Here is a 24,890-nt window from a genome sequence, read left to right as displayed (position 1 = left end):
ATATCAAAGACTAAGTAATTTTATAATCAAGAGAAGGCTAACGGCTTGTTGTTCAGGAGACCGGGAAGTCCAAAATTGAGCAAAGGCTGGCATCTGGTGAGGGCTTGTTTATTGTCAGAAACCAAGAGAAAAAAAAGAGTGTGTGAGCACCCACCCAGCCCACCTCCTGTGTGGTGCACTGTCTCCTGTGATAACAGCCTCCATGCCCCCTGGAGGGCGGTCCCCTCATGGTCTAACCTCCTCTCATTAGGCCCCTCCTCCCAGTACTATTTCTGGGGATTAAGAGTCCAAAATATGCTTTTGGGGGGAGACGTTCAAATCATAGCTAGTACATTCTTCAAAGTGTTCCTCCTTTAAAATGAACCAATATGTTGTGTTGTTTTCCTAAAGTTTTATCTATGTAAGAAACAGATTACCACAAGCATAAATTTTAAAAGGGCATGAATTTTTAAATAAGTATTAGTTTTTAAAAAACATTCTGAAAAGAGTGAAGAATTTTATAAACAAGAAACCCCCAGCCCCTTACACCATGCACACCATTGAACTTTCAGAGTCGTATATTTTTTCCTAAATGGTTCTAAAAGCAGTTGGTCCATCTGGTTTGAATAAAGACAACAGTAACAAAAATAAAAAACAAAAACAAAAAAATCCAGTGTCTGACCCAGAAGAGCTGAGAGCAGGAAAGCTCTTTGTAGCACCATGCAATGTCCAAATTGTCACTGGCTGGTGCAGTAGTGCATAGGTGCTTATGAAAGCAATTTTAAAGCAAAATCTGTTTTCCCAGAAGATGTACTTCATGAGGCCCCTCACTTTCTACACAACAGCTTAAATATAAAAGGCAATTTAAAATTTATCTTTTGTTTCTGTTTTGAGAAGATGATAGGCCAGTGACTATTGTATCTAACTTGCTGCTTGGCACCATGTGAGTCCCAGAATGATTCAGCATTCTGAAAAACTCTTCAAAAGAATGGCAGCTGTGTAACACGTTTTCTTTCTTTCTTTTTCTAGCCAAGGACCCTTGTCATCCATTAGAGCCGTAATCAAGAGATGTAAGTTTGCTTTTTCCTACTCTATATTTCCCTCTGTTATAATTTTAAATGATGATTTAGATTTCCTGCAAGTGATTGTATTTGATGATTCTACAAAGAACCCCAAAAGAGTAATTTCTCTTAAGAAATTAATTAAACAGGGGGCTGGGGCTCAGTGGTAGAGCACTTGCCTGGTACGCGTGAGGCACTGGGTTCAATCCTCAGCACCACATAAAAATAAAATAAAAGGTATTGTGTCCATCTACAACTAAAAATATATATATATTAAAAAAGAAATTAATAAAACAGTTGAAACAGGTAGTTTTTCAGCTTTACTGATAAGCCAGTTCCCCAAAACAATACCTTTCTCTTATAGAATGAAGTTGTTTAAATATGGCTATGTAGTTGTCAATGTCTATGATCTGATATCATTTTATATAACCATTTCCTATAGTTAAGACATCTGATGGGCTGAAAAACATCCAGGCACGGTGGCACTTGCCTGTAAACCCAGCAGCTCAGAAGGCTGAGGCAGGAGGATCTCAAGTTCAAAGCCAGCCTCAGCAAAAGCGAGGCACTAAGCAACTCAATGAGACCCTGTCTCTAAATAAAATACAAAATAGAGCTGGGGATGTGGCTCAGTGGTCGAGGGCCCCTGAGTTCAATCCCTGGTACCCCCCAAACAACAAACAAACAACAAAAACTATTAAGCCCCGTCCTTTATGGTTCATTTGCTTTTACACTGTGTAAATGTGAAAGTGGGCACACACTTTTATGTATAAGAATTACTGTGAGTAGAATTCCCTCCCGAATGACACATTGATATGATTTTTACCTCTTGGTTAAAGCTTTAAAATCTGCCCTTGGTACAGGATTTTAAGACTTTTTTTAAAATAAAGTGCTCTGGAAAACCCCCTTTTCAAATAGAACATGGATTACCTGTTTTTGAAAAGAATGAAGATGGGATTTTAGATGTGTTCATTATTCAAGCTAAAATTTCCATGCTGAGGAGAATAGAAACTGTCTTTGGAAATACAGTTTTTTTAATTTTTTGTAGTACTGGAGATTGAACCCAGGGATGTTCTATTCCCATTTCCCCCACCCTGTTTTTTTTGGTGCTAGAGACTGAACCCAGGAGTGCTCTACCATTGAAGTACATCCATACCCCTTTTACTTTTTGATTTTGAGACAGGGTCTTGCTAAGTTCCTGAGGCTGACCTGAAATTTGCAATCCTCCTGCCTCTGCCTCTTGAGTTGCTGGGATCACAAGCGTGCACTGCTGTGCCTGGAAACAGAATTTTTGATCTTCACTTTGATGTTAAGATATCCACAAGGTCATGAAGAACATGCATTTGAACCATTCCAGTGAAAATTTTGTAAGGTGGCAATACAGAAATGTATCCCATGTCCTTCACCCCATTCATTTCTTTGTTGGCTAATGATAAAGATGAGGGCATGCCACCATGTATGATGAAAGGGATTGGGACATTAAAATGACATATTCATGGTAGATTTAAATGTCTTGGCACTCTTAAGGTAGAATGGAGGGGGGCAGGAAGAGAATTTAAATAGGAAATTAAGGCCACGAATTTGGCAAGAGTTTCTTGGCTGGAGATACAATTTGGGGTAGTGAGGTGACAGGCAAATTCCTGGAGGTGGCAACGCATTAAAGGAAAAGTTCATAGGATAGAGATGACAAGGAGGGGAATCTTTGTGATTCTAGAATCTTGTGATTCTGAGGTCACACTGTGTCTTCCAGAGACCATGAGGCAAAAGACACGATGTAACCCAGTAAACCAAGGCCTTCTGTTGAAGAGGTCCTCAGTCCCCTCTGCGGCTCCTGATGTCCTTCCCGACTTCTTACCTAGCCTCTCCTTGCACTCCAGGACTTTGTCAGGGGTGGACATCTGTCCTTGACTTCCCATAGGTCCTCCAGAATGGATCTTGCTTACCTTGCAACAGCAGAGCTGTTGAGGGGGAGGAAACTTGCCGACATTCCAGGCAGCGGGGAGCAGGGAGCCAGGAGCAAGAGAGAAGAGGAAATTGGTAAAGCAGCAGGGGAGGAAGGAGGGGGGCCAAGGGAAGACTCTGGCTTTCCCTAGCTGGTGGGTTTTGTTTTCTAACTAACCCAGTTGCCTTTAAAAAAAAAAAAAAAAAAGTTCTTTTTTTTTTTTTTAAATCTTTTTTTTAGTTGTTGATGGGCCTTTATTTTATTTATTTGTATGTGGTGCTAAGAATTGAACCCAGAGCCTCATGCATGCCAGGCCAGCGCTCTACCACTGAGCCACAACCCCAGCCTCTTAATTTGTTCTTTTTAGATATATATGACAGTAGCGTGTATTTTGACATATCCTACATACATGGAGTATAACTTCCATTCTTGTGGTTGTACATGAGGTGGAGTTCCACTGGTCGTGTATTCATATATGAACATAGGAAAGTGATGTCCAGTTCATTCTACTGTCTTAACTATTCCCATCTTCCCTCCCTTCCCTTCATTCTCCTTTGTCTAATCCAATGAACTTCTTTTCAACGTGCCCCTCCCCTCCACACACACACACACACACACACCTTATTGTGAGTCAGCATCCACATATTGGAGAGAACATTTGACCTTTGGGTTTTTTTGGGTTGGCCTATGTCACTTGATAGTCACCATTTTTATCCATTTACCAGCAAATGCCATAATTTCATTCTTCTTTTTGACTGAGTGATATTCCATTGTGTGTACGTACCACATGTTCTTTAACCATTCATCTGTTGAAGGGCACCTGGTGGGCCCGTAGATTAGCTGTTGTGAACTGAGATGTTATAAACGTTGATGTGGCCATGTCACTGTAGTATACTGATTTTAAATACTTTGGGTATACTCTGAGGAGTGGGATTTCCATAATCCCACTTTGATTTGTGCATCTCAGTCACTTTGTAAACACTGAAGAAATTCCTGTTTGTGTTTATTCCCGATGTTGGGCAGGAAGGCCAAACAGATCCTCTTACACAGAGAGCAAGGGATAATTGTGCTACCTCGTTTTTTCTTCCCTTTTTAACTATCATGTAAGAAAAAGTTGTAAGTAATTTTTATCTTAGTCAACCCATTTAAATGTGTCATCTAAGGAGACAGACTATTATGTTTTAAAATAAATATTCCTTACATTATTGTATTTCAAATTCTATGATGATTCTGGTTACCATTAAGCCATGTGGTCCTTCTCTTTGTGTTCATTCTTGCGAGCCCTAAATATGTTTGCTAGCTTTTAGTTCTAATAGGAGATGTTGAGAATTTCATGTTCTGTCATTGGCTCTTTAAGAGGAAGGTTCAGGGTTAGTTCAGGATTATTCCTTGAAATTCAGATTGAACTAATATTGATTACATACCACAAGTGAAGAACTGTCTCACATGCATTGTAAGATAGTGGTGGCACGTGTGAGCCCCATTTTACAGATGGAGGAAACTGAGTCCTGAGAGGTAAACAAGCTTCATAAAGTGGAACTGGGATGTGACTGCAGACCTCTGGACTTCAGGGCCATCGAGCTTTCCCCTCCGTGGATATTCTCTGCCACCCAGCTCCCCACAAATGCAGCCAGTGAGCTCAGTGACTTTCATTGATAGTGCAGATTTTTTTTTCCCATTTAGTAAACATTTATTCATCACCTATTGTTCAGTAGATTCTGAATCAGGAGAAAATAAAAACACCTGCTATTGTAATGACTGTTTGATAAGGAGAGGATCACATCATTATCATCATTATTTACACCTTTAATGCTATTGTAATTAACTGTTTAATAAGAAAATCACTTCGTTATTATTTACACCTCTAGTGAGGACATTTATAATACAACAAACTTTCTGTGTATTTATTTCTTCTGATCACCTGATGTTGAATTTGGAAGAAGCCAGTTGGTCCTCGGCTTGTCCCTGAGGGGCGTTCACTCAGTCTCTACCTCTATGGTTTGAGGAGGATGATCCCTGAGGGTCTTCCAAGACTTAGGATCCCCCTAGAACTTGAGAAGATTCTTTATTGGTGCTAATATCAGAAATACCCATCTCAGCCCTTTCATAGATGGCCAAATGTGTTTTGCATGTAGAATTTTACCATTTGATCTAGGAAAGTTTCTGAGTCACTCTGTAGAGCCATTGGATCACTTTAACTGAAAACACTGCCTTTATTCTGTGGCATTAGCCCCAAATGCAGGAGAGACCAGCAGCCTGTGGCAGAGAAGTTAAATGGGACATGTTGATCTGTGTAAGCGTTGATGGCAAATGCAATTCTCCTGGTGACAATTACATCAAATCTGTCTGATCTGGGGAAATGAGAATGACACATGTAAGTGGATAGTTGAGGAATTAGCAGGAAGAGCAGGAGACACTACATGAAAATCTTCCTGAAAACCTCAAGTGTTTCAAGCTATAAAACTTGTTCAACTCTGACAGTGACAGTTGTTTTACAGACATCAAGAGAGAAAAGAGAGATTTTGTTCATGATGAGTGGGGGGGGGGTATCAGAAAAGGGGAAGGGAAGCAGCAGTTGTCAAGGGCTGTGGAGAAGGATATCTTCAGGTGACTGTGAAGCCCCCCTCCTCCGTCTGGGCATATCTGGGCACGAGAGGAACAATGCCACTCTGCTGCCAGGGGCTGGGGGACCGTTACCAGCGACCTCTGATGTGAAGGGGCGGAATTCAACTAAAAGCCACTGATGTAAAAGAATGTAATTCAACTACTAAATTACCTTTTAAGTTTTATTCATACTTTAAAATCAATCTCTATTGAAGGAGCAAATTGATTTTGCAAAATGGTTTTTAGATGTGGGTTTTCTTTTTTTTTTTCTATCCATGTTGAAAACTACAGGCACATTTTTTTTACTGGCTCTGTGTGGGGTGGTCTGAACAGACACATCTTTGCAGGGCCATATTTCTTCACCCTCTGAAACTCTGGTTCTGAGCTTTTCTCTTCTCCTTGTGCAGAGCGGGGGAAGCCTTTGGGGAAGAAGCCCATAAGCGCATGGGCAGGGGCTTACTCTTTTTTCCTCCCTTTTCTCTCCTGTAACCCCTCTTTTTTTCCTCTTAGTACTCATGAATAGTACATGGCACAATGCCCCGTGGAAGAGGTACGTTTGTGACATGCAGTCTTACGTGCTATATCTGTTGATTGCGGCTTGAGTGGTGGTGGCAGCCATGTGACCGTGGCTCTCTCGGGTGGGCCTTGGCTTAATGAAAGCTTCTCCCCAATCAGATGCACTGTGCCGGCTCCTCCCTGTCTGTCCCCTTTTATTCCAGTACACACAGTGATCCTCTGCTTGGTTTAGCTCTTGATAGCAATGTCACAGTCAAGCCTCGTCATGACAAGAACTTCCAAGTGAAGATCCAAGGGCTTGGGTCTCCGGTGTTAGGGGTTGTTTTGACAACCCCAGCATCAGTTCAGCTGTCCCGGCGCCAACCCCAGCCGAGATTTCCTTCTCTACCACCACAGTCTGCACAGCCTCCTCTTTCAGAGAGGAGTGAATTCATAGGAGAAAGGAAGGAAAGATCTGTGCTTTTAATCTTTTCAAATCAGAAGCATTGAGAAAGTAGTCGTGGAAAGAGACTGAAAGCAACCAGTCCAAATTGTTTATGTCTGACATAAATTCCCCTTGTGTACAAATCCTGACAGTATAGTACTTGATTTTATTCTATTTTATTTATTTGGTTTTTTTTGCCAAAAGGATCTCAGGAATGTGTTCCTTGAAAATAGAGATAAGAGCTGGGTGCAGTGGCACACACCTGTAATCCCAGCAGCTTGGAAGGCTGAGGCAGGAGGATCGCCAGTTCAAAGCCAGCCTCAGCAACTTAGTGAGGCCCTAAGCAACTTGGAAAAACTCTGTCTCTAAATGAAAAGTAAAAAGGGCTGGGGATGTGGGTCAGTGGTTGAGTGCCCCTGGGTTCAACCCCTGGTACACCCCGTCCCCCCCCAAAAAAAAGAAAATAGAGATAATAGTCTCCATTACATAAAAATCCACCCCACATGGGACCTTTTTTTAGGTTGTTTAATTAATACTCAATTTGCTTTTGTAAAATAAAATTTGGGGAAAAATTTAACCATTGAACCTTTTGAGTTTGAGACTTGAGGAAGAAGTCAATGCTTCATGTAAACAATATGTATCATAAACATGTTTATAATGATTTGAACACCTTTTCCACTTGTTATCTCTTAAATAATTAATAAAGAGTAATTACTTAGAGATTATAAAAATCTGGGTAGGAAAATAGATGAGAATCTGACCACTTCCACACTCTTCAAAATAGTTATAAACAATTATAATAAAATGATAGTCATATAAATTAGATATTTTTTAAGTTTTCTTCCATTGTTATTTCATACCATCATCTCAATTCTCTGACATGCAGTTTGTATTTAATAGCTATCTTCTTTTCTCTGTGCTTTCTTTAAATTATTTTCAGAACCACAAAATGTGCTTTGGAGAGTTTTTGAAATCTCTACTTTCTTATATAATTCAAATACATAATTTTAATCAATGTTTGGCTGTATAAAAAGATTTACTCCTGATTTACTCTTCTGCTTAGAGATATTAAAATTCTTACAGTCTATATGATGTCCAGGATAAGCTAATTTTTTCTAACTGTGCACTCTATAAAAATTGAATCTTTATTGAATATGCTGATTTTTTACTATACCAGTTTATTCTTTCTTCTATAGCTTCTCGGACTTCTATTCAGAGTGAACTTCATCGAGATAGGAGGTATGATTCTATTTATAATAGAGGGCATATATTCTGATAATAATGGAAATAAAAGTGGGTCATCAATTGGCAAATTAAATAATTTCTTTCATAAGTAAAGCAATACTATGCTCTGCCTCATCGGTACATTTCCTGAATTAATCTATAAGTTTGAGTGATGCTTTTACTTGAGAGAAGAAGTGATACAGTCTTGAAAATGTTCTTTTTGACAGTAGTTATTTGCTGAACTTGATTTTAAAGTGTTTATTAAACAACTTTAAACAAGTGCTTCAAAGAAATGCTTTGCATCTGATAGGTACTTACTTAATGTTGCCTAGATAAATGAATGGATGATAAGATAGAAAACTGATAGAAAGATAAAGAAAAGGAAAGAGGCCATGTGGGGTGGTTCATGCCTGTAATCCCAGCGACTAGGGAGGATGAGGTGGGGGGTCATAAGTTTGAGGCCAGCCTCAGGTACTTAGCAAGACCCTATCTCAAAGTTTAAAAAGTGCTGGGGTTGTGACTCAGCGGTAGAGCGCTCGCCTGGCACACGTGAGGCACTGGGTTCAATCCTCAGCATCACATAAAAATAATTAAATAAAATAAAGTCATTGTACACATCTACAACTAAAAAAAATATTAAAAAAAAAAAGGAAAGAGGCAGACAAGCTTAATAGACAACTGGATGGATAAACGGTGGGTGAGTGAGTGATTGGAAAAAGGAAAAGAAAATTGGCAGAGAGTAGTTAGATAAATGAAAAATAATGGATAGAAGGATAGAAGGGTAGACAGGAGAATAAATGGATAAAAAGGGTTTTGTAAGTCATGATTCCTGCTTTCAAAATTCTTACAGTACAGTGTAGAGTAATGAAAAACAAGGACTTTAGAACCAGGCAGAACCAAGTTCAGATCCCACCATTGACATCGACCAGCTGCTTCACCTCCTTAGCATCTCTATCCCCATCTTTAAAATGATGCTGATCACACCTACATCTCAGGTTGTTCTAAGGATTCATGTACACGTAGTGCTTAAGATGGATTACTAGTAACTCTTGCTATATAGTTAGATAAAAACTATAAGCAGATGTTCTCAGGGATGCAGTTGAAGTTTAATCAGTGATAAGGTTCTACTACTTCCCTGGCTAGCATGAGAATGTTCGTCTGGGCCCAGTTTTGATAACAACTGTGCTCTTTTATTTTTATTTTCCAAAGAGTGCCACAGAAAGGCAGAGCAGGTATTATCATCCCTGAGAAAACTCTGAGGCTCAGAAAGATGGATTGATTTTCCCAAGATCACACAATTAGTTTTGTTAGGAAGTCAGATTGAAGATAAAATTCCAACATTAAAAAAGTAGCATCAGATTAAGAAAAGGAGAAGCTAAGCTGGGTGCTGTGGTGCATGCCTGTAATTCCAGTGGTTTGGGAGGCTGAGGCAGGAGGATTGTGAGTTCAAAGCCAACCTCAGCAAAAAAAGCAAGGCACTAAAGCAACTCAGTGAGCCCCTGTCTCTAAATAAAATACAAAACAGAGCTGGGGATGTGGCTCAGTGGTCAAGTGCTCCTGAGTTTAATCCCCGGTACCAAAAAAAAAAAAAGGGAGGGAGAAGCTAGGCCTAAATCACTATGCCTCCCCAGTATTACAGATTAATCATCAAATCATAATAGAGTGCTGACACTTCTCAGGGTCCAGTGAACTGAAGCCACTTTCGGAGAGCTGTGAACTGGTATACAGATGGAGTGAGGAGGATGAGAGTGTTCTCTGTAGATGGTGATTTTCATTTCAGAGCACTCAGTTTAAATTGGCAGAAACCAAGCAATACCAGTGGCCAGGGTGTTTTCTTCCATGCTCCATATGCTTGTGCTGCAGTCTGCACAGCAGCAGAGCCTGGGAGGGAAGAGATGGAATGGGCCTTATGGTTGGTCCTGGTCCCTATCAGCCAAGGTAACGCTACAGGTTCATCTCTAACTTTTTGAGGCCAGAGTCAGAGGAGGACTACCATTTGCTCCCCTAAAGCCCGTCTGGGTGTGCTGTTAGAGACAGTCCAGGCCAGTTCTTAAACCGCTTTTGGGGGTCTTGGTTGTTTTTACTAACCTTTGAACATTTACAAATAAACAATAATAGCTTATTACCAGCCTGCAGAACCTCACTGAGACTTCTTTCCTCCAGGCGCCCAGAGATCACCATTGTGGCAGCTGAGCCTCTGAGGCCAGCCTCGTGGTTTCCAGGAGCCCCACCTCCAGGACTGGGATTTCCTCCAACTCCTGCCCCCGGCCCGTGGAGGCCGAATGAGCTGGTTTCTGCTGAGGTAAATAAACATCCCACTACCTCTTTACATTTTATTTTTAAAATGAAATTCAAAGATTAAAAAACGATGCCACTGTCACAACACCTTGGCTATCACCCAGAGATATCTAAAATTTTCCTTCTTTGTTTTGTAGCTCCCACCTTCTTATGAACAAGTCATAAAAGAAATCAACCAAGTTCAAGTTAACACTACAAATAATAATAATGCTGCTGCCACTCCAAGGCACACTATCACTTCTGCAACTCAGACTGACTTTTCAGAAGACATAGACAACAATCTGCCTCAAAGTAATGCAAGTAATTTGTCTTCTCTAATTCTGACCTAGTTCCAGGGGAGTAATCAGTAGGCTTCCAGCCTTTAAAATAATCTACAATTTGTGCATAATTCATTGAGCTCTGCTTCTCAGTGATTGTGATCACTGGGTGCTTTCTCTATTTGGGTATGCAGTGATTATTATAATAGATCATTCTTTTTTTTTTTTATTATTGGTCTTTCAAAATATTACATAGTTCTTAATACATCATATTACACGGTTTGGTTCAAGTGAGTTATGAACTCCCAATTTTACCCCGTATACAGATTGCTGAATCACATCAGTTACCCTTCCATTGATTGACATATTGCCTTTCTAGTGTCTGATGTATTCTGCTGTCTGTCCTATTTTCTATTATAATAGATCATTCTTAAGAGCTGTAGCCCTAATTTCTTGGGCTCACACAAGTTCATGTCACGAAAACATCATCTGGGTGACTCACGTGTACATGAGTACTGGGTGCACATTACCGTGGATGTCCTCTACTTATTCCTTTGAGAAGGATTTTATATTTAGCAACTTAAACTTGATAGGATGCTAAGGGTAATTTTTCTGTCAGGTTTTTACGAAGTATTTTATTAGGGTGACAGAGTAAGTTGCTTTGGAAAAGAAAAGCATTAAAGATGCTGGAATTTTGACAACCAGAGAGAAATGGTTCGTAGATATGTCTAAAAAGAATCAGGAATTTTCCAGGCAAAGTGGTGGGATCCCAGTGGATCCCAGGAGGATCTTAAGTTCAAAGCCAGCCTAGGCAACTTAGTGAGGCCCTGAGCAACTCAGCAAGACCCTGTCTCTGAATAAAATACCAAAAAAAAGGGCAAGGGATGTGACTCAGTGGTTAAGTGTCTCTGGGTTCAATCCCTGGCACCAAAAAAAAAAAAAGAATCAGGAATTTCATGGTGTTTTAAAATATGATATAATGAGCATTTTTATATGAACAAATATAAGTTGAAGAACCCTCCTGCAGGAAGCTAAATATAAACATCCATCTATCTCCCCATTGATTTTGCAGTCACTTTTGCTCATGAAGGAAACCAAACTCTCTTGATAGTTCATAAGTATATTTTCAAAATCTGTGTGTCCCCTGTCATTTTGTTCTTTTAAATTATAATACTTGCCACTTTGTTTTGGTCCTGTCAGCACTGCCGGAGCCTCTCAAGCCTCTTCAGCCTTCCCCAGCAGCCTCACCCGGCGGTGTCCCCACCAATGTGGCTCCTTTAATAGTCTTTGATGTTTCTGAAGAAGCAAGTTGTCCAGAAAACCCCAGTGCTCCAAGATGTCCAGTGCCAAAACCAAGATCGAAAAGCAACCTCAGACCAGTAGCTAAAACTGCCCAGAAAATCAGCCCAGTGGTCCCAGAAGAGGAGCCATCCCCAGGCTGGCCCCAGTGTCTGTTGGACAACACCAGCGACTTAGAGAGTCTGCCAAGGATGGACACGATGAACGCAGAGCAAAGCCAAAATAGCATTGTTTCAAGGATCAAAGCATTTGAGGGTCAGACAAACGCAGAAACCCCGGGACTGCCCAAGAAACCAGAGATCATCCCCCGCACACTGCCCCCAAAGCCTGCCATTTCCTCAGGGAAACCTTCTGTGGCTCCCAAACCAGCGGCTAACAGAGCTTCTGGAGAATGGGATGCTTGGGCTGAAAACAGGCTCAAGGTGACCTCCAGGGAAGGGCTCGCCCCATTCTCTTCACCACCAGAACCAGGCAGTGTGCCAGTAACCAAACCCGAATTGCCAAAGAAACCAACTCCTGGCCTTACCCGAAGTGCTAACCACGAGATTCCGGGAGGAGGGCCCGTGGCCGACAGCCCTGATGCTGGGAAGAAAGTCCCCACTCCTGCCCCTCGGCCCTTGCCCCCGAAGAAATCGGTTTCCTCAGAAAACCCCAGCTGCCCTCCGGCTCCCCCGAAACCAGCCCCTGTTCCTCCCCGGCTCTCAGTGGCATCACAAGCCAAAGCATTCAGGTCACTGGGAGAAGGGCCCGCGGCCAACCCCCCTGTTCCAGCTCTGCAAAGCAAGTCCCTGGGGGACATTGATCTCATCAGCTTTGATGATGATGTTTTGCCCACCTCCCCTGGGAGCCCAGCTGAAGAATCCCTCAGTTCAGAGCTGCTTCTAGGTGAGTAAAACTCAAAAGTCTGGGGGAACCTAGATTCATGGTGGGGGGCATCTTCAGTATCACTTGCTTCAATATCACATTGTTTTGTAGCAATATGGAAGTTAGTGCTTGAGGTGTGCAAATGATTGTGTAGAGATGGGAATGAACAGAGAAATTAAGAAACCTGGGGCTAGGGCCGTAGCTTGGTGGCAGAGCGCTAGCATGTGTGAGACACTGGGTTCCATCCTTAGCACATCATAAAAATAAATATCATAAAAGCAACTCTGTTCATCTACAACTACAAAAAATAAAAAATTAAAAGAAACTTGGAGTGGGGTGGGGGTTGGAGACAGAGAAGGAAGGGAAGAGGGAGACTCGGCATCAATTATCACTCTGGACCAGAAGGAAGCACCCAGGGGCTAAGCATCAACCAGGCTGTGGGGCTGTCTTCCCTTGCTCTGGCAGGTGGAGAATTCAGGCTTCACATTAAAAGGGTCCAGGATGTTGGAAAGTTGGAGGACATTGCACTAGGTGGGTGCAGTGGGAGCTTCTTATAGACAGGAGATCATGCAGTGCCCCAGAGGGCCCAGCGGGGAGAGCCAAGAGAGGAGCCAACCAGGTGGGGATGGCAGGAGCAAGGAGGACCCGGCACACGTTGCAAAGATCTTTTTTTTTCTTCAGTCTGCTCAGAACATCCTCCTTTGGGAATGCAAATTTGTGTAAATAAAATACAACAGTTCCAAGTTTGCTGCCAAGATCAGGACAATTAGATTTCCCACGAGGCAGAGAGTGTTTTCTTCGTGCACACTGTTCAGGGGGTGGGTGCAATGGTAAAGCTTATTTGTCAAACTAAGCTGATCCTACTTGTCATTGATAAGACAAGTTTTTTTTTTTTACAACTTTTACTACTGTTTACTTTTCTGGGTAGAATTGGTGGACATAAATGTAATAGTATTTTCAAAAATTAAGCTGTCATTTTATAAATGTTTAACCAGCTTTGGGCTGGAGTTGTGGCTCAGTGGCAGAGCACTCACCTAGCATGAGCAAGGCACTGGGTTTGATCCTCAGCACCACATAAAAATAAGTGAATAAAATAAAGGTATTGTCCTAACTACAACTAAAAAAAATATATATTATACACACACACACACACACACACACACACGTATATTATATAAATATTTAACCAACTTTAAAATTGTACAAACTCCATCATTTCAAAACTAAACTCTGTAGAGCACAGAGTATTTTAATGATAGTAAGCACATATTTATTAAATATTTATCATGCACAGAACATTGTAACTGGCTATGACATATAAACTGAAAAGACATACCTTTTGTCCATAAAGGGTAGAAAGAAAAACATTAGAATATATTGAGCTTCTGCAATGTTCTTAACACTCTGCCGCATACTCAGACATATTTTATTTAATACCTACAACTCAGAAACTATTTGATTTCATACAATAGCCCTGTGTGAGAAATCATTTCCTTTGTCAGTTTGCAGACAAAGGAAACAAGGCTGAGAGAGATCAATGGATACTTGCTTAATGCCATAAAGCTAACAATTTTCCAAGCCAAGATTCAAACTTGGTCTTTTTATACTAAGTCTTGTTTATTTTTTAGGATATTGTGTTTATTGTCCAACATCTTCATGATTCCTTAAGCCAGGCCACATTTTTAAAACTTTTTGCCAGGCACAGTGGTGCACACCTGTAATTCCAGCGGCTCAGGAGGCTGAGGCAGGAGGATTTCGAGTTCAAAGCCAGCCTCAGCGACTTAGCAAGGCCCTAAGCAACCCAGTGAGAACCTCTCTGTAAATAAAAATGTTAAAAAGAGCTGGGGATGTGGCTAGGTGGTTAAGTGTCCCTGGGTTCAATCCCTGTTACAAAAAAAAAAAAAAAAAATCTCTTGAAGTCTTTGTTAATATCATTTTCTTCCTTAAATCTTTCTGGTGTTCACAAGCCTCAGAGACAGGTGGCAATGGATAAAACCCAACAGCAGGAAGTTACTAAGGCACGGAAACAGTACAAAAGAAAGAACACACTTTTTAGAGTCTATTAGATGCTATGGAACGGCAGCTTAGTTACTAACTGCTGAGAATTTATCCTATATCATCAAGCAAATAATTATAGTCATATTTGAAAAGGAAGATCAACGGTATATTCAACATGAATACAGCCTCATACCCAGCCTTTTGTTTCTTGATTTCTGCTGCTTCGTTACACAGCATTTAATTATTAGGGCAGTCTTTTAGCAAAATGTGTAATTTACTTGTCCCACCTTTAACCACGGCTGTTGACTCTGAAGTTAGACTAAACTGGACACTCATCTTCTATCTGACCTTTTCCTCCTGTGTTGGGCACCTCACTTTGGGACCAACACACATCCAGCCTTCCCCTGAGAAACCTTCAGATGCTCTTGGAGGCTTTTCACTGTGTCACACACTGGCTCGGTTTGGATTTGGCGGCTACCAGGCTCGGCCATGATTGCCACGTGACCTTTGGCAGTTGCTTAACCCCGAGCAGTACCTCAGTTTCCTCATTTAGAAGACTGGATACTGATGCTCCTCGTGGAGTGTCTTGCAAGAATTAAGTGTGGTTTTGCAGGAGAGCCCCATCACAGGGTCTGAAACATGGCAAGTGGGCATCGGGTGGTGTTTATTGCTGTTACTTCTCTGCCTTCCTGTCTGTCCAATCTGTTACCTTCACCTGCTGGTTTTGCCTTCTGAATGGCTCCCGAGTCTGCCTCTCAGTTTCTCTCTCTCCTCATTCTGCCTGCGTGCACAGGGCCGGCAAGTGCTCTGAGCATGAGCTACATCCCAGGCCTTTCTCTTTTTAATTTTTTTAAAATTTTGAGGTAGGGTTTCTCCAAGTTGCCCAGGCTGCAGCGGCCTCCTGAATGGAGTTAACTCAACCTGTTACCCTCTGTACTCTGGCCACTGAGGGATTTTTCGAGAGAGCTCACTGGCTCTTGTGCTTTCCTGCCTGCTGTCCTCCAAGGGCTTTTCCAATCACCAGGCTGGGATTGATAGGGGACTTTGTGGCTTGTTGATGGTATTTCAGAAGCATCCTCATTTCAAAAAAAGGTTGATGATCTCTTTGTGAAACCTGGCCTGATCATCCAGGCATCTGCCAGGCCCAGGAGAGGAACACAGGTGCAAGGAGACTCACAAATACATCTTTCTTTCTCTTTGTCTTCCCTCAAAAATAAAGAAAATCTAATAAAATAGTGTTCCTAAAAATGAAGCTGCCATATTAATCTCAGGAAATAGAGATCAGAAAATACTGAAGCTATGAAAACGTTGTAAAGATTAGAAAAATTATTAAAGGAAAACTCGTAAAACAGGCAATTTAATATTGGATTCATTTCTTGGATAGAATGCCTTCCAGGTTAATGTCATGGAGCTCAGAAGCATTAGCAATTCCACTTCACACCTTTACAAATCACACCCAGTTGCTTTAAAAAAAAAAAAAAATGCTTCTGCTGTCAGCCCCATTGAGTAGACCAGAATAATAGTTTAGCAGCCAATTTCTGCTATTAACAGAACTCAAGGGAAAGAAATGACAGAAAATCCAGCCACGGTGAAACTAATTACGACGTCGGCAAGCACATTATTAGAGACAGGTAATGGGTGGAAAACTACTTTATCATCAGTGTTTTTCTCAACCTGGTAATGAAGAACATGCAGAGAGAGATAGGTGTAAAGGGGCCTGCTTGTTTGGTAGCAGATGCAGAATAATTGATGTTGGTGTGAGGGACTGAAAGGAGGACAGAAAACATGGCAGATAAAGGTAGAGAAACTGCCACTGGCCTCCTTAGATTTGGTAGGAGAGTCTTCTTTTAATGCTCTGTGTCATTTCTGTAGAAGCAAGGGTGTTCTAATGTAAAATTTTGGCAGCAAGCGTCTTTACCCCTATTGAGGTCACAGATCTTTAAGAATCTGATGTAGCCTATAAATCTTTTAATTTTCCATTATTTCACATGTGGACAATTTGAGGTACAACTTCCAGTGTTTCGAGGGCCATCTTGGGCTCCAGATTAAGTGTTTCAACCACACAATATTGGAAATAAGCTTTAGTGGACTGCTTTAATAAATTATGGTATATATCCATATAATATTGTGTGATAATTAAAAAGCAGGCAGACCTACTATCTCCTAATGTGGGCCAAACTCCAAGTTGTCATTAGGTGAAAAATACAAGGAACAAAATAGTGTCCTGGTATTTTAGCTACAGTTTACATGATTCCATGTAAATTGCAGTCCATGGGCACATGTTAATCTTTAAAAAATAGCTTATCATCTTTTTAAAGGTCATGTGGAAGCATGGCACTGTGGTGCATACCTATAATCTCAGCAGGTTGGAAGGCTGAGGCAGGAGGGTTAGAAGGGTTATTATCTCAAAATTTAAAAAAAAAAAAAACATTTAAAAAGAAAGGCTGGGGATTTGACTCAGTGGTAGAGCACTTGCCTGGCATGTGTAAGGCCCTGGGTTCAATCCCCAGTATTGAGAAGAAAAAGCAAAGTCATATACAGTGTGTTTGGAAGGGTATATTAGAAGCTGATATGACAGAGGTCTTTTAGGGGGAATTAGGTAAGCAGGAGAGGATAGGGGCCTGGTTTTCCCTGAAAACCTTTGATTCCATGTAAATTGCAGCCCATGCACACATGTTAATCTTTAAAAAATAGTTTATCATCTTATTTTAAACGGCTGAACATAAATATAATTAGGCAGAGAGAAACTACGAAAGTTACTTCTTCTTTGCTACAGAAAAAGAACTGCCTCCCCGACTGATCTTTAGTATGATTAGAAATTACAAAAATAATAAAATTGTGGAGTTGTGGGTAGCTCGGTGGTAGACAGGCTTGCCTAGCATGGGTGAGGTCCTGGGTTCCATCCCCAGCTCTGTACCCTTCCCCCCAAAAAAGTGAATTTTCTGAAGAATCTATTTGTAAGAATCAAGACTCTTGATTCTTACAAATAGAAACTAGTTGTTATGAACTAAATATGTCTAAATTAGATAAATTGGAAACACTTATCTGGTATTATCTCCTTTTAAATAGAATGCAGAAAAAGGAGGGTGTGTGTGTGTGTGTGTGTGTGTGTGTACTGGGTATTAAACCCAGAGTATTTTACATGCACTCTACCACTGAAATATGCACCCAGACCCCGCAAAAGTTCTTATTTTCCTAATTACTTCATGGAAAAAATGATGGCCATTATTGCCTTGAAAAGGCAACTAAGAGAATAGGAAATTTTTTTCTCTTTAAGTAATTTTTGTTGTTGTTGGTTTGGCATAGGTGTTATTTGAGCTTAATCTTATAACTTTTTTCCTTGTGATTGGAAAAGAATTCGGAAAAAAAATTCAGTTATAAAAGCAAAATGTATTTGTTGTAACAAACAGTCCAGAGATTTTTGTTACAAAAAATTTTTTTTCTCTCTCCAGTCCAGTGTGAGCAAAGCATACAGCCTTCTGTCTTTGAACATATCACACCAACAAACATTTCACGTTCATAGACTTTTTTCCTACTTTTTACTAAAAATTTCATCATAGCACACCTATTACTTAGCAAGCCACTCTCTGCTTGCAGCAGTGGGCTGAAAGTCTATCATAATTCAGTGTTTTCTCTGTTGGCAAATGTTCAAGTTGTTTCCTCTTTTTTTTTTTTTGGTGGGGGGAGGGCGGGTACTGGATTGAACCCAGGGATGCTTAACCACTGAGCCACATCCCCAGCCCTTTTTAAATATATTTTATTTAGAGACAGGGTCTCCCTAAGTTGCTTAGGGCCTCACTAAGTTGCTGAGGCTGGCACTGAACTCATGATCTTCCTGCCTCAGCTTCCTGAGCTGCTGGGTTTACAGGTGTGTACCACCATGCCCGGCTCCTCCTTCTTTTTTTTTTTTTAATATTTATTTTTTAGTTTTACGTGGACACAATATCTTTATTTTATTTTTATGTGGTGCTAAGAATCAAACCCAGTGCCTCATGAATGCTAGGCGAGTGCACTACCACTTGAGCCACATCCCCAGCCCGCCTTCATTTTTAATTTTGGGTTTTTCTTGGTTTTTGTTTTTGGCACTGCCAAAAAAAAAAAAAAAAAAAAAAAAGACGTGCTGTAATACGTACATTTTTACTCCTACTAGTGCTTTTTATTTCCAAAGAGTGAATTTCCAAAATAAGCACAGTTTAAATTGTGAACAGCAAGAATCTTTTGCTGAGTGTCCAAACAGGTTGATCATAACCCAAACATAGAGGTTGAAATTCTATCAGGCTTGTGGCCTGGTAAAACTGCTTTCCAATTCTCCTGTGGAAGTTTCATCGGACTTATTTACCATGCCAACATGTTGCCCGATATGTACGACAAATTAGGTCCCATCTTAAGTTCCACTTCCAAGGCCATAGCAACGGGCGCCTGAGTTTTGTTGAATGCAATAGTTGTTTCTATGACCATTGGAGTCTTTGAAGCGCAGCTGCATTTTAGGACAATACTTTTCTAAATACAAAAGTCGCTTGCTGTTAAAGGGTTAGGAACTTTAATCAGTTTAACAAATACCTGTGGTCCAGGTTCCTACCTGGCTCTGCCTGCAGTTCCCAGACACAAAGTGCTGTCTGTGCTTTGAATGTGGCCCACTTATCATTTCTATGAGAAAAAAAAAACACCCCTCTCATGTAAAGATTCAGAAAGGGAGCTTCAGGGGCTGGCGATGTAGCTCAGTGGTCCAGGACCTGGGTTCAGCCCCCAGCGCTGTACACAAGAGTTATCACCAGACTGCAGAGAGCTGCCCACCACCATCAAGATGGGAAACTCCTGCTCCTTGCTGAAGTGAGGCTGTTTGTCCTCCCCTCTGATCTGAACTCCACGAACAGATCCAGTGGATCACAGCCAGGACAACATGCAGACAGAGAGGCGACAGGAGCCCAGAGCTCTCTGAGCACAGCTGGGGCACATCGTCCAGCAGCCCACTCAGGCCAGACACCCTGCAGAGGTGGAGACCAAGGCTTCCTGGCCCCGCTGGGTGGAGAAAGGAATATTTTTTAGCAGAGACATGTATCGTAGAGCGCACATGATCTGAGGGCCAGTTATGGAAGAGCAGCTGACGGTGTTAAAAATGAAAGACCCAAAGAGAGAGGGTAGGCAGCGAGGACACTTTGAATGTCTTGTATACAATGCTGTTTCAATTTAAAACAGAAAATGACTGGAGCCCTTCACAGGACAGCTGAGTTCCGCCCCCACAGTGTGCAGGGTTCAGGTCAGGGTTCCCCCAGGCCAGCCCTACATCAGGAAGCACCTTTTGGGTGCCCCTTTGCCCAGCTCCTCAGGAGCGTCCATTGGCCTTTTCTCTCCTCTTTCTGCCCCCCTCGTCCGTGCCCTAACTCCTGGAATCCAAGACTGTGTAGGTGGCACTGGCCTGGAATTTAATTTGAATTATGAAAAAATTTAAGTCATTCCATGCTCAAGATTTTCTTCCCTCTCCACACCCACCCAGGAAACATTAACTAAAAACCATACTAAGGCCCAACATCCCAAGCAACTGTTCAAGCACAAATGCCACTTAAAAGGTACAACTACACAAACAGACATCAGCCTTAATCCTTTTCTTGAACTTCCCCACACACACACACAGAAAACAGAGCCCGGAGAGAACTGAAAGAATGGGATGTAATGACCAAGTGCTTTGGTGGGAGTGGGAGAGCTTGAGGGCAGGGGCAAGGGCAAGTCCCTCCCGGGGTCGGAGGTAGCTGGTGGCTCCATGAAGACAGTGGGTTCCAATAGGCCAAAGAAGCAGAGGAGGGACATGGCACTGAGATGAACAGAAAGGAAGGATGCAGAAGGAAAGATGTTATGTTTCTCTCTTTGAATAAAATGTATGCCAGGATTGAATGGATTCTTTACACTCTTTCATTTTAGCTAATTGTACTTACAATAGATGACCCATTCAGAGCATTCAGATTTGGTAATATGTGCCACAATGGGCTGTAATATAAATGAACCAGCTCCTTTTTTATCCATTGGCACTGCTGTGTCCTAAGGGCCAAGGGTATATTCTTCAAGTTGGAGGAACTGTTAGAGTAGCTTGAACTTTTGGGAAAAAGGGATAAACAATATCATTAATGGAGCCCTTCCCTCCTGTTAGTTAGCTTTCTGTAACTGTGACAGAAAACCTGAGAAAATCAACTTACAAGATTTATTTTGGCTCATGGTTTCAGAGGTTCCAGTGTGTGGTCAGCTAGCTCCATTGTTTCTGGGCCTGTGGTGAGGCAGAGCATCATGGCAGGAGTACATGGTAGAGCAGAGCTGCTCACCTCATGGCCGCCAGGAAGAAGAGAGGGAGGGAGGAAGGGAGGGAGAGACACTGGGAGCAGTATATACCCTTCAGGGGCACACCCACAGTGACCCACCTCTTCCAAGTAGGCCCCAGATCCCAAAGATTCCACCACTCCCAATAGTGCCAGACTGAAGGCCAAGCCTCTAGCATAAGGCTTTTGGAGGCTATGTGAAATCCAAACCTTAACTTGTTTCTCTTTTGTCCACACCTGAGGTCCTTCCACTTGCTCTATGTTTTCCCTTTTCAATAGTGCTTCTCACCTTCCTGGTGCCCCACAAATTGTTAACTTATTATATTTACTGTTAGTTGTCTCTATCTCCACCTCCCTGCTCCAACAAAAGCTCCATGATGACATAGTCTTTCCTTTGTTCTCCAGTACATCCCCAGCTCTTGAATAGTGTTCAGTATGTTGCAGGCACCCAGTCACATTGCATAAACAATCGTGCAAAAGCAAACTGCAAAGAAATTGATATAAAATGGTCCTACATTTGTTTTTCAAAATATCTGCATAATAATAGAGATAATATAGAAAAATCTCTGGACAGACATACCAAATTTTAGACATGATTATTACCACAGAGATGAGGTTGTGAGTGATTTTTCTATGATACATATTATTGCTTCATATTTCCCATTTTTTTACAATATTACTTTGAAGTAAAAAAAAATATGATCACAAAATAAAAAATTAAGTCAAGGAATTTGGCTAAACCTCAAAGCAAGAGCTTTGTTTCTTGGGGGACATAGGTTTCAGTGGAAAAAATTGTACTATAATATAATCTTTTATTTTTAGTTTGATGATGTTCTTTTGCTATCTTAAATTGTCTGCCTGCCTGCCTGCCTCTGCCTGCCTTTCTTTCATTTAGTGGTGCTGGGAGTCGAACCCAGGGGCTCACAAATGCTAGACGGGTGCTTTGCCACTGAACTTAGAATTCACCTCATTTGTGAGCTGATGGGTTTTCATTAAGGGGTCAGCTAATATTTTTTTCATCGTAGCCTAATAATAATCATCTTAGCTAACATATAATCTGGAAACCTAACCTAAGTGGAAGATTAAACATAAAATAGGCCTGTACTTTATCATCCTAACTCCCTACCTACGGACTGATGCTAAGACCAAATAAGCAAACATGTGAGTGCTGGGTGCCGTGTAATCCCAGCATCTAGGGAAGTTTATGCAGGAGGATCTCAAGTTCAAGGCCAGCCTCAGCAACTTTGGGAGGTCTTAAACAAGTTAGCAAGACCCTGTCTCAAAATGAAAAATAATAATTGTGGGGATGTGGCTCAGTGGTTAAAAGCCCTTAGGTTCAGCGCACAGTACCTGCCACCACCCCAAAAAAGTCAAGCAAGTGGCCAGCAAACGATGCTATTTGTAGGGTGCATAATGGTGTGATTGCCTGAGAGCCAAGTGGAAGGGAAAGGGAAGTGTCATTGCTGAAAGGGCTTATTCTTAGATCAGCTCTTTGTGTGTCCTGCAGCAAAAGGCTTATGAGCTGCGGGGCATCACAGGCAGAACCTGAGTGCTGCTCGCCACAGGAGCGTGGAGTGCTGGTAGAGGAACCACCTCCTGTAGACCAGATCCACAGAGCAGTGCCTAGTTACAGCACACATAGTTCTGTGTCTGGTGTAATAAGGGCCGTCAGCCTCCTAAGACCTGACATCTGTAAGAGCATTCACTATAGAGCATTGTATTAGGGTTCTCCAGAGGAAAAGAATCAACACGAAGTGTAATTATAAAAATGCCATCTGCATTCTGGAGAGCCAGAAGAACCAGTAGTCACACAGTCTGAGAGGCTGGAGCCCCAGAACAAGAGGGATCAACAGTGCTACGGTGGTCTGAGGCTGAAGGCTTCTGGGGAATCACTGGCAGAGTCCACTTTGAAAGAGTGAAGAAGCAAGAGCCGATATCCTCAGAGGATCACAGCAACAGTCAAGAACCCCTTCAAGAAGAATCAAGCTTGCATCTTGCATCTGCTTCCTTGTTCTTCCAACTTTTATTCCATCCAAGCCATCATCCTGTTGATTGGTGCTGCCCATGCTTAGGGAGAGTCTCCGCTTTAGTTGGCTATCCCACATGCCAGTCATTCCAAGACACACCCTCATTGACATACCCAAATTACTTTTTTTTTTTTTTAGTTGTAGATGGGCACATATCTTTATGTGTTTATTTTTATGTGGTGTGGAGGAGGATCAAATCCAGGGCTTCACACATGTGAGGCAGGTGCTCTACCATTGAGCTACAGCCCCAGCCCCTCCCATAATACTCTTAATCTTTGGCATCCCCTAATCCAATCAAGTTGACAATTCAAATCGACAGTTATAAGCATCTTATTTTACTTTTGCTCATCTATTTGTTTTTACATTTCCAATCTTTAAAAAAAAAAATTTACAGTCATTTCCCCAAACCACTGAAAAGAATATTTACATTAAGGAAAAAGTCCAGGGCTGGGCTTGTAGCTCAGTGGCAGAGCACTTACCTAGCACATGTGAGGCACTGGGTTCAATCCTATATATAAAAAAACAAATAAGTAAAAAAATAAAATTCTTAAAAGAGAAAAGAATATCAAAGAGTCCATTTCCTTCTGTTAAAAAAAAAAGTTTTATAGTTATGTTTTTGTTTTAAATACATTCCCTAGGCACATACTATCCATTTAAAATAAATCAGTAAAGATGGAGAAATGCCTCAAAATTAAATATTTGAAAGGAGATGTCTTATTTGATTTCTGGAATAAAACATGTTTTGTGTTCCTGTCACTGGAGTGTAGAACTTGCTGAACAGTAGTTCAAGTCCAAGGCTGCCCCTTTCCCGCGCTGGGCAGGGTGCTGGAGGAGGAAGGCCTTAGTGGTACTTCGGGTAACTATGTCAGTGTATGCACAGCGAGGTAGGAGAGAAGAACTCTTCCTTCCTGGGGGATCCGGAGGGTTTATGGTTTGGAAAGATGGTCTCATTTCAGTTGCCCCTCATTTTCAGGCAGACACTTATGAAATGAAATGATTACACTCCCCTGAAAGCTCGCTTTACATAATTCAGGATTGTCCTGGACCTCTCTCATCACAGAGGAAGAAAAGCCCTATGAATTATTTACAGAGCACTAAATTATTTCCTTTTATGAGCTCCAACTTTGTTTTTGTCTCTGTAAACCGAGATTTTGTTTATCCATGAATAGTTTTCCCTGGGGCATGAAAAATATGACTCGTAAATTATGAATGAGGTTTTTTGTTTGAGTTCGTGTTAACTAAAACATGCAAAATAAACTATGTTTTCCATTAGATCCCTTTCAGCTCCCCACAAAAACTGAACCAACAAAAGAAAGAGCAATTCAACCAGCAGCCGCCAGGAAGCCCACTGTAATTCGAATTCCAGCCAAACCAGGAAAATGTAAGCACTTCTCCGCCTTCATATTTATTTGCATTTCCAAGAGCCTGGGAGAATATATATGCTAATTTATCCATGTCTGCTTTTGAAATTATTGGTAACTTGCTATTTATTATTCATAGTCATGGACATTCAAAAGCAAGGTATTTTCTCTCAATTCTTTGCAGAATTAGCACAGTAAATTTGAATTTCATTTTTACGTAAGGTTGTGTTTACACAGAGAGAATGCATGGAGAATTTAAGTCTCAGAACAATTGTAGTATCCCATGTTGGTGCCTCTGATAAAGGTTGAGGGGAAAGTAATTGAAACTAATAGCAAATGAAGTTGTATGATTTCATCAGGGGTGTATTTTTCCAATCAGCATCATCTAAATATGGCTATGTGTGAATTGTGTGAAAATCTGTATACAAAAGCTTTAAAAGCATATAACAATGGATGAAAATTCCTTCTTTCTTCTTATGATGGCTCCATTGCAAGGAATAGTACTTTTAAATTACTCCATGCATTTTTAGATGATTTTTCATTTGATTTTTAAGTAGTGCAATAGATGAAATTCTGTATGAGCTTTAACAAGTACTTTTAAAAGAAATATGAGGAGGGGAGGGGAGGGGGCATGGGGGCAGAAAAGATGGTGGGATGAGATGAACATCATTACCTTAGGTACATGGATGACTGCACATGTGTTACGACTACATTGTGTATAACCAGATGAATGA

The 24,890-nt window shown here is 41.2% G+C and overlaps 1 protein-coding gene across 1 annotated transcript in view; it reads left to right on the top strand.

Moving 5' to 3' along the window:
• Sh3d19 (SH3 domain containing 19) overlaps positions 1 to 24,890 on the top strand; it is a 173,967-nt gene that overhangs the window by 113,229 nt on the left and 35,848 nt on the right. The window contains exons 3-8 of the mRNA XM_026384710.2: positions 1,009 to 1,049; positions 7,720 to 7,762; positions 9,911 to 10,049; positions 10,183 to 10,336; positions 11,503 to 12,486; positions 24,069 to 24,176. Coding sequence (XP_026240495.2) covers positions 1,009 to 1,049; positions 7,720 to 7,762; positions 9,911 to 10,049; positions 10,183 to 10,336; positions 11,503 to 12,486; positions 24,069 to 24,176 — 1,469 coding nt within the window. The remainder of the gene's footprint in view (positions 1 to 1,008; positions 1,050 to 7,719; positions 7,763 to 9,910; positions 10,050 to 10,182; positions 10,337 to 11,502; positions 12,487 to 24,068; positions 24,177 to 24,890) is intronic.

The sequence above is a fragment of the Urocitellus parryii genome, chromosome 10, assembly GCF_045843805.1.
Source record: "Urocitellus parryii isolate mUroPar1 chromosome 10, mUroPar1.hap1, whole genome shotgun sequence".
In the NCBI taxonomy this organism is placed as follows: domain Eukaryota; kingdom Metazoa; phylum Chordata; class Mammalia; order Rodentia; family Sciuridae; genus Urocitellus; species Urocitellus parryii.
This window is presented reverse-complemented; position numbering and strand designations above follow the sequence as displayed.